This window comes from Camellia sinensis, chromosome 14 (assembly GCF_055761805.1).
Source record: "Camellia sinensis isolate YWXY chromosome 14, ASM5576180v1, whole genome shotgun sequence".
In the NCBI taxonomy this organism is placed as follows: Eukaryota; Viridiplantae; Streptophyta; class Magnoliopsida; order Ericales; family Theaceae; genus Camellia; species Camellia sinensis.
The window spans coordinates 75,011,055-75,021,300 of NC_138974.1; the positions used below are offsets into that span (position 1 = coordinate 75,011,055).

Genomic DNA, 10,246 nt, shown 5'->3' on the forward strand with positions numbered 1-10,246 from the left:
GCACAAACTTTTCTAAATTCATTTGATAGTTCATGGAATGCACTTTCAAGTTCTTCATAAAGAGTAGTTACTTTATTTTGAGTAGAGTTTTCATCTTCAAGAGCCATAAGACATAAGTTGGCTACTTCATTTTCAATTTCATCACTTGAGCTTTCATCTTCACTTTTTCCCCAAGCTGCTACCATGGCCTTTTTGTTTCTTTTGTAGTCTTTTCCATGATTCTTCAATTTTGGACAATCCATCTTCATATGTCTAGGATTTTTGCACTCATAGCAAATAATAGGCTCTTTCTTGTTATCTTTGGCCTCGTTTGTTTGGGGTTATAGGGAGGGGATTGGGATTACTAATCCCTTGGTATTACTAATGGGGTGTTTGTTTTGAGAGATGGGGAAGGGACAATTAATCCATTGGTATTAGTAATCCCTTGGAAGGGGGATTGGTAAGGAGGAGATAGAGATGGTATTAGAAAAATAGTGAGGGGATTAGAAATTTTTTTATTTTTTTTATTTTTTATATATTGGGATTTTTTAAAAAATATTAATGTTTAATTTTTTATATTTTTTTATTTGTTTTATTATTTTATATAAAAATAATTTAACAATTCCTCACTATTAATCCCATCACTATCAATCCCCTCACTAACAATCCCCTCACTATGAATCCCCTCCATTCTATCTTTGAAAACAAACGGGGCTTTTGTTGTACTCTTTCTTGAAAGGTCTTCTTCCTCCATAATTGTTTTTCTTGAAGTGCTTTTTGAGATTTCTACTAAACATGGCATAACTTTCATCCTCACTGGAGTTTTCATGTTCTTCTTCATTTGATGAGGCTTTGAATGCAATTTCACTTTTCTTTTTGTTTCAACATCCTCATGTTCTTTCATGGTGATCTCATGAGTCATAAAGGAACCCATAAGCTCATCCAATCCAAGTGTGGAGAGATCTTTCGCTTCTATAAGGGCGGTGACCTTTGCTTCCCAATTCTTTGGTAAACACCTAAGAATTTTGCTTACCAACTCACTGTTAGTATAAGTTTTGCCAAGAAATTTCAAAGGGTTTATAACTTCAGTAAATCTAGTAAACATACTTGAAATAGATTCATCAAACAAGCATATCAATACGAGATTCCTTTACTTGGTTTGTACCTTCATATGTTACCTCAAGTTTGTCCCAAATTTCTTTTGCCGAATCACAACTTGAAATTCTATTATACTTCTTAGAGTTTAATCCACAAACAAGGGTGAGTTTGGCTTTAGCATTGGCTTGTAATAATTTATGATCTCTCTTATCACATTCATCTTCAGTTTTAGGTACACTAATATTGTCAACTAATTTGGTAGGAATTTTTGGACCTTTAGTGACAATAATCCACATGGCATAATCAGTGACTTGTAGGTATAGAGTCATCTTATCCTTCCAATGACTATAGTTGTTTCCATCAAACAGTGGTGGCCTATTTGTGGCTTTTCCTTCAGCTAAGGTTGCCATGGATTGAAACTCCTAGATGGTTAAATCTAAAACAAGAGTCTAGGCTTTGATACCAATTGTTACCCAAAAGACAACCAAAGAAGGGGGGTGAATTAGGTTTTTACAATTAAAAATTAATAATACCCTAATAAAAATTATGACTAGCACAATAGATAAATATAGTTAATGAAATAAAAATAATTAAAACAAATGTTCTAACAACTATGTCAGTTAATGATTTTAGCACAGTGAAAATGTGAAATATAGCTACAACAATTTAAATAAAATAAAGAGATAAGGGAGAGAGAGGCAAACAAGTTTATAGTGGTTCTGCTTCAACTCGGCCTACGTCCACTCCTCAAGCTTCACTTGAGATTTTCCACTATGCTCTAGCTTTACGGGGGTGCTAGCAACCTCTTTACAAATAAAGCAATCCTCCACGGATTTTACACAGACTTTCTAAGTCAAGAACACTGAGTGTACTACACTCTTACAAGGTTGAAAAGAAGGTGTTTTTGTTTTCACAAAAAACTACAAGAATTATCTCTCAAAGATAGATATAAAAATAAAGCTTTGATTTTTCTGTAAATCTCACACAAGAAAGATGAGCTTAAAGCTATAAGGCTCAGTGTATAATTTCTGAGAGAGGATGTAAACAAAAATTAAAGAATATTTCTCAGAGAATTTTTCTGAGAATAGATGTGAGTGATTATAGATCAAAGAATATTTTCAGGTTTTTTTGTAACTTGTTTTACATTAGAGGCTTTGGTATATATAATGAAATTATAGCCGTTTATAGCCGTTGTAGTCGTCATTACTAATTTGAATATCTTCTACTTGAACTTTTTGAACCTATTCATTTGAATTTATAGCCGTTGTAACTCTATCATTACTAATTTGAATGTCTTTCCCTCCATCATTACAAATTTGAATATCTTCCACTTGAATCTTTTGAACCTTTTGTACTATTCATTTGAATTTATAGTTGTTTATAGCCGTTGCGACTCCATCATTACTAATTTGAATATCTTTCCCTCCATCATTACAAATATGAATATATTCCACTTGAATCTTTTGAACCTTTTGAACTGTTGTTGTGCTAAGCTGTTTGAACCTCTGTTTTGTGATGTTTGAACTCCTGATTTAATCAAATATTAAATACATTCTAACAACATTTAGGATAAAGGTTTATGTGAGAAATAATGGGACAAAATAAATTTTGATTCTATTTTTCTCTTCCAAATAAATTAAAACATAATTAAATAAATCAGCAAAATAAATTTTGGATTCTATTTTTCTTTTTCAAATAAATTAAAATATAATTAAATAAATCATCAAAATAAATTTTGGATTCTATTTTTATCTTTCAAATAAATTAAAACATAATTAAATAAATCATCAAAATAAATAAGTCTAACAAAATTCAAATAAATTTTGTCCAAAAAATCAATATTAGAACCAATCCAACCCACAACCCACACCCATATCCACGCCCAACTTGGTCGATCGGACAGATGACGGTGGTCGTGCGCATGTGGTGGTTTGGGCTAAGGTTCTATTTGTCCATAACTCCTCCCTTCTACAAACTTGGGGTGCCTCTTGGGGCCCAACCCAAGTGTTGCCACCTAGAACTTATATACCCACATAAGTTCTCTTGAGTTTCTAATGTGGGATAACCATTTCAAGGAAATCCACATTTTACTTCTTTAAATGTCCATTTTACGAATCCGAAAACGATGTCAAGTTCTCTTTCACTTATAAATGGTTTTGACGAACCGTCTGCACCGTATGACTTACTATGCGGTAAGGAACACGTCACCATTTTGGACTCACCCCAAAAGACGTGTGGGACCCTCTCTATTTTGGGCTCAAAGTTGGCCCAAAATAAGCCTATAAAAAGCCAATTTTCTAACAATCCCCCACATGAATGGAATTTGACGGAGAGAAAATGCAACAACATGATCTAATTACAGAGAGTACAGAAATTAAAAATATTCTGCAAATGATAGGTAGCTTTTGGCTTTGAACCTTCCATTGTGAAACATTATCGGATTTACTAGCTAACTAGTAAATATGATGTCTTGAACTGTTCAGTCGTTTGTGTAAACCATGACAATAGAACTCACACAGTATATTCCTAGACATAGTTTAGTTTTCACTATTGTGTTCATTTTGGCCCTGACCAACCTGGTCTTTCATGAGTGCTCTAAAGACTTGTGACCCTTCACAAATCTTATAGAACCGGCCCAGTTCACACTCATATAAGTGATTCTTATAAAGAGTATCCTGCCATACTCCACTAGGTATACTTAGATATAAGAATCATTAAAAGTATTACTTAACCTAAAACGTTGCAGACATCACTATTTCATCATAGAAATGGGTAGGAGTTTGACTCTCCAATGATCTTTATGAATCATTCACAACTCGGTTGTCCCTTTGAACTTAGATCTTGAGATCTCCAGTCAACTAGGTTAGGTTACCATTATGGTAACTCTTATTTAATAGGCTTAAGTCCCATTCCCCTCGTTGAATTCTCAACTAACTCTCTTGCTAACCCTTTGGTTAGTGGATTCGCTATGTTGTCTTTAGACTTCATATATTCAATGGAAATAATTCCATTAGAGAGTAGTTGTCTCACGGTGTTATGTCGATGACGAATGTGTTGCGACTTACTATTATACATATGACTTTGTGCTCTACCTATTGCTGATTGACTATCGCAATGTATACATATAGCAGACACTGGTTTTGGCTACATTGGAATATCTTTGAGGAAATGGCGAAGCCATTCTGCCTCTTCTCCAGCTTTATCTAAAGCTATGAATTTTGATTCCATAGTAGACCTAGCAATGCAAGTCTGTTTGGAAGATTTCCAAGATACAGCCGCACCACCAAGAGTAAAGACATACTTACTAGTGAACTTTGAGTCTCTAGTATCCAATATCCAGTTTGCATCACAGTATCTTTCAAGTGCTGCTAGATATCTAGTATAATTCAGCCCAATGTTACGAGTAAATTTGAGGTATCTTAGAACCCTTATAATTTCTTTCCAATGTTCTACTCGTGGGTTACTTGTATATCTACTTAATTTACTTGTTGCATAGGCTATATCTGGGCGAGTGCAGTTCATCAAGCACATTAAGCTTCCAATAATTTGGGCATACTCTAATTGAGAAATACTTTCCTGTACATTCTTAGAAAGATATAAATTAACATCCACAGGTGTTCTAGCAAGATGATCGTCATCTTTGCCAAATTTGTCAAGTATTTTCTCAATGTAATGTGATTATGACAAAGCATAACCTTATGATGTTTTGGTAATTTTCATACCAAGAATTACATCAGCAAGCCCCATGTCCTTCATGTCAAAATGTTTATTCAACATTTTCTTGGTAGTTTTAATCATATCATTATCACTACCTATGATGAGCATATCATCCACATAAAGACATACAATCACATAATTTTTGTCTGTGTTTTTAATATAAACACATTTGTCACACTTATTAATTTTAAATCCATTTGACATCATTGCCTTGTCAAAATTTCCATGCCATTGCTTTGGCGCTTGTTTTAAACCATATAATGATTTAACTAATTTACAAACTTTTTTTTTTCTTGGAACAGAAAATCCTTCTGGTTGTTCCATGTAAATTTCTTCATCTAACTCGCCATTTAAGAAAGCGGTTTTCACATCCATTTAATGAATTTCTAGATTGTAGAACGATGCAATAGTAATTAGCATTCTAATGGATGTCATTCTTGTAACCGGTGAGTATGTGTCAAAGTAATCAAGGCTTTCTTTTTGTCTAAAACCTTTGACCACAAGTCTTGCCTTGTATTTGTCAATTGATCCATCCGCTTTCATTTTTTTTTTTTTTTGAAAATCCACTTGTATCCAAGAGGTTTACAACCTAGTGGCAAATCCACCAATTCCCAAGTGTGATTTTGCAAGATGGATTCAACTTCACTGTTTACAGCTTTTTTCCATAAAGGAGCTTCAGGACTGGACATAGCCTCTTTAAAAGTTAAAGGCTCATTTTCTAACAAAAATGTTAGAAAATTTGGACCAAAAGATTTTGAAGTTTTAGCACGTTTACTACGCCTATATTCCTCTTCATCAATTAGATCTATCTTTTGCTCTTGCTTTTGATCTTGTTCTTGATCCTAACTAGTAATAGCATCATGAGATCTTTTGTTAGTACTAGTCTCTTATCCAGTTTTATTTGGAAACACATGTTCAAAGAAAGACCCATTTTGAGATTCAATAATAGTATTTACATGTATTTCGGAATGTTCTGACTTATGAATCAAAAATCGATTTGTACTACTATTCATGGCATAACCAATGAAAATGAAATCAATAATTTTATGACCTATCTTAGTCTTTTTAGGACTAGGAATAGCAACTTTAGCCAAACACCCCCACACTTTTAAGTATTTGTAGGATGGTACTCTTCCACGCCACATTTCATAAGGTGTTTGATTCACTTTCTTTCGGGATACTTTATTAAGTATATAATTAGTAGAAAGTATTGCTTCCCCCCACAAGTTCTAAGGTAATCCATAACTTATTAACATGGCATTCATCATTTCTTTTAAAGTCTTATTTTTCCTTTCAGCAATTCCATTTTGCTGAGGTGAGTAAGGAGCGGTGGTTTGATGAATTATTGCATGTTCTTTACAAAATTCACCAAAAGGTGATTCATATTTACCGCCTCTATCACTTCTAAGTTTTTTAATTTTCTTGCCAAGTTGATTTTCAACTTTATTCTTATATTGAATGAAAGTTTCCAAAATTTTTCATCATTGGTTCGAATTAAATAAACATAACTATGTCTAGTATAGTTATCTATAAAAGTGATAAAATACTTTTTCTCACCTCTAGTTTGAATTGATTTAAAATCACAAATGTCACTATGAATTAATTCAAGTGGTTCCGTACTTCTTTCAATTGAATGAAAAGGAGTTTTGAATAATTTTACCTCAACACAAATTTCACATTTATGATTTAAATCAAAGTCAAATTTAGGTAAACATTCCATATTAATTAATCTACGCAAAGATCCATAATTAACATGTCCAAGTCTACCATGTCATAAATTTGAAGACTCAAGCAAGTAAGAAGAATATGTATTTTTATTAATAATAGAAGGTACAATTGTCATTACATTCATTTTGAAAAAGCCATCAGTTATGTAACATTTTCCTACATACATTCCGTTTTTGGTAAATACAAACTTGTTACTTTAAAAAACTAGCATAAACCCATTTTTACTCAACAAAGATTCGGATACAAGATTCTTGCGAATGTCCGGTACATGCATTGTTGAGAGTGAGTTCTTTTCCATATGTCATCTTCAGGCCTGGTCCTGAGATTTCGAGGCTCAAAGCCAATAATCAACTACTAAATTTCTGGGGCCCTTCATATTTTCCTTTTATTGAATGAAAAAAAAATTAAGGTAAAGGACAAACGATTTGTATTAAAATCACAAAAAATACTTAGTATTACATTATAACAACTAATAAGTATCACTTGATTCTCGCTCTTCTTGCATTTTTAGAAGCAAATAAATCAATCATACTTGCATAATCTATTTTTTTTGCAAAATCATTTTCAATGGATAACAATGCTAATCCATTCAATCTTTCTAGTGACATGGTTGATCGAAGGTAATTTTTGATGATTTTTAACTTTGAAAAGCTTCTTTCCCCTGATACAACTGTAACCGGAATAGTCAAAAGTATCCTATAAGCAACCCATGAATTTGGAAAACAATTTGCCATCAACTGCAGATGATTGAGCACTTCAATTGGCTTATTGACTTCTTTTGGCAATCTCTCTTTCAAGACTTTTAGCTCCATCAATAAATCTCTTCCATCAATATCGGAAATCTCACCATGTTTTAAAAATTCTTCAAGGTTCACACACCCCGCTTTCAACGATTCATCGCAGCACTTTTTCAAGTCAAACAAAAAGCCAAAGTTTGCCTCATATACTTTGAATTGTTCGAACCTATTTTTGAGTGAACAAAGGGCTTGATCAACAAAATAAAGGAAGTAACCAACTCTAAATGATTCTTTAGCCGACTAGGTCACCTCTTCGCTAACATTCTCATCAAATTATTTTTTTCTAGAAATGATGCGCTTTTCAACAAATGTAGGTTCAATTCCCAATTCACTTGCCATTTCTTTAGCTTCAACCATAGCCTCCATGAAACCAACTTCTCTATACATTGCAACATACTTAACAAGCCCATCTAGCTACTTTACAGCAACTGCTATATCCATATCTTCACTTTGAAGAAGCTTGCTAACAGAGTTCATATGAAACAACAAATTATACCAAATTACAATACTAAACAAGAACTCAAAAGTTTCAAGTTCATGAGTTACCAGGGATTTAGCTTCACTTTTTGCAATCGAATCTGTGATAGGATTGTTGTACAAGTCAACTAAAGCATCTCTTATTTTTGAAGTATAGTATCTTAGTGGTTTAACACTTTTAATGCGACTTTCCAAATGCGTTTGCGACAACGATTTAACCGTGAGGCCTTTCTTTAGATTATCTTTTAAAATTGCCCAACGTTGAACGGAAGATGAAAACAATACATATATGCGTTGTATCACACCAAAAAAAGTTTTTGCTTTAGAGCAAAAGTTGGTCATATCACAAAGCACAAGGTTAAGACTATGACAACCACATGGCGTATAGAATGCTCTAGGATTTACTTGAAGTACTCTTGTTTGAACACCTTTGTTTTTGCCTTTCATGTTAGAGCCATTGTCATATCCTTGCCCTCTTAAGTTAGCAATATCAAGTTGAAGGTTAACTAATGCTTTTTGAAGTTTATCAAAAAGTCCCATCCCTGATGTATCATCCACATTCAAGAATTTCAAAAAAAACTCTTTCACTTTAATTGGACTTATTGAAACATCCACACATCGTACAACAAGAAACATTTGTTCTTGATGGGTTATATCCGGTGTACAATCAAGTATGATCGAAAAGTATTTTGCTAGTTTGATTATCGACAAAATTGCACTTTTGACTTCCCCGGCCAACATTTGTATCACCTCATTTTGAATTTTGTGACTCAAATAATGGTAATAAATCTCACCCTTTTCTATCCGCCGCAAGTGTTGTTCTATCGTTGGATCAAACTCGCCAATCATTTCAATTATGCTTAAAAAAAGTCCATTGATCTCTTCATAAATCTTCTCATGGCTTCCACGAAAAGACAAATTATTCTTGGCAAGTGTTTTCACAACTGCAATTATCTATTGTTTGATGCTTTCCCAATCTTTCCTCCAACTCAATCCATTTGCTCATGCAAGTAATGTGCTCGTTACCACTTTCATGGCCTTTAAGTCTCTCACCAATATTTCTCCTGTCTTTAAATCCTTCGGTAGCCAATTGAGTCTTATTTCCCTCTTGCTTAAACAATTTACAACAAAAGCAAAATACTCTATCCAAAAGTTCCGAGTATATCAGCCATGTCCTATCAAATTTTTCTCCATTTGGTAAATGTCGAATGTAATGAATAGGTGAGAAATGCCTATGCCTAGAAGAATCATCCTTAGAGAACTTAAACTCACGATTTCTACTCACAGGACCTCTTTCGACTAACAAATATCGTAAATTCTGGTCAATTATTTTCCAAGTCCCTGGATCATCTATATTTGAATGCTCACATTCCGTATTCATCTCATCATCTTGATTGGCTTATGCACTCCCAAATTCCCCATTTTCTTCTTCATCTACCAAATTTTCATTCTCATTATTCACCAAAGTTTCAAATTCTTCACTATTCAAGTCTTCAACTGATTGTTCTGTTTGTTTGTCACTCGTAAAGAATTTATATATAGCTCCTCTTTGACACTCGACTAATTTTTTGGCCTGGTCATCTTAAGTACAATCTTTCCTTATCCTTCAATTTTAGAAGTTGAGAAGTTTCCCATAAAAAGTTATTCACCGTTGTCCATTGTAGAATAAAATGTGAACATCTTTTTGTTGGCACAGATATGGCGAGTAACACCAATATCCACCCACCATTCTTTAGGATTTCCGACAAGTTTTGTCTCGAAAACAATTGCAAAAAGATTTATGACATCTACACCATTGGAAAGTTTATCCATTTCGGTCATATTGGCTTTAGCAACCTTCTTATTTGATCTTCTTTTGTCTTTGCAAAAATCAGTTCCTAAGAACTTCTCTAGCTTTTTACCATGATTCACTGGCACAGTCCCAACATAAGGAGGGGTTAGCATAATGGCAATCACCATACCAGTACTGGTTTGAACATAAGTTTGACCAGTTTTCTGTAGCCATGAATTCTAAATTATAAAACGAAATTATAATTATAATTTTATACTACACAGAAATTTAAACCAGAACCACAGAATTAAATTCTGTAAAATAAAATAAACAAGTATTGTAACTTTTATTTTCAATTAATTTGAAAATAAAATAAAATTTTATTTAACTAAATTAATTCCACACAGAAAATTAAATTTCTGTAGCACTTCAATAATTAAAATACTGAAACAAAATTTTAATTAATGAACACTGAGAAATAATTTCTGAAAATCCAAATTAATTTCTGACAAAATTCCATTAATAAATATTCTGAATTGTTAATGACACCAGTATATTACTACTAGTTGTCAAAAAAAATAGACAGTGTATTACTACTATTTGTCAAATAATATATTACTACTATTTATTTTTCCAATCAGAATATTATTTTGTAAAATCACATAAAATAATTTTTGTA

General features: G+C 32.9%; 1 protein-coding gene across 1 annotated transcript; it reads right to left on the reverse strand.

Annotated features, from left to right (window-relative positions):
- Positions 1-7,733: 7,733 nt before the first annotated feature.
- LOC145807088 (uncharacterized) lies at positions 7,734-9,755 on the reverse strand. The gene is made up of 2 exons (XM_082905012.1): positions 9,446-9,755; positions 7,734-8,338 (listed from the first exon to the last, which is right to left on the reverse strand). Exons 1-2 carry the CDS (start codon positions 9,753-9,755, stop codon positions 7,734-7,736), a joined length of 915 nt encoding a protein of 304 aa, XP_082761138.1.
- Positions 9,756-10,246: the final 491 nt, after the last annotated feature.

Bases quoted from the DNA above. Each gene is read 5' to 3' on its own strand.
- LOC145807088 (XM_082905012.1), bottom strand. From the start codon at position 9,755: ATGGTGATTGCCATTATGCTAACCCCTCCTTATGTTGGGACTGTGCCA. The intron at 8,339-9,445 runs GTGAATAACTTT...ATGATACATCAG, and splicing joins TTATTCTACAATGGACAACG to GGATGGGACTTTTTGATAAA.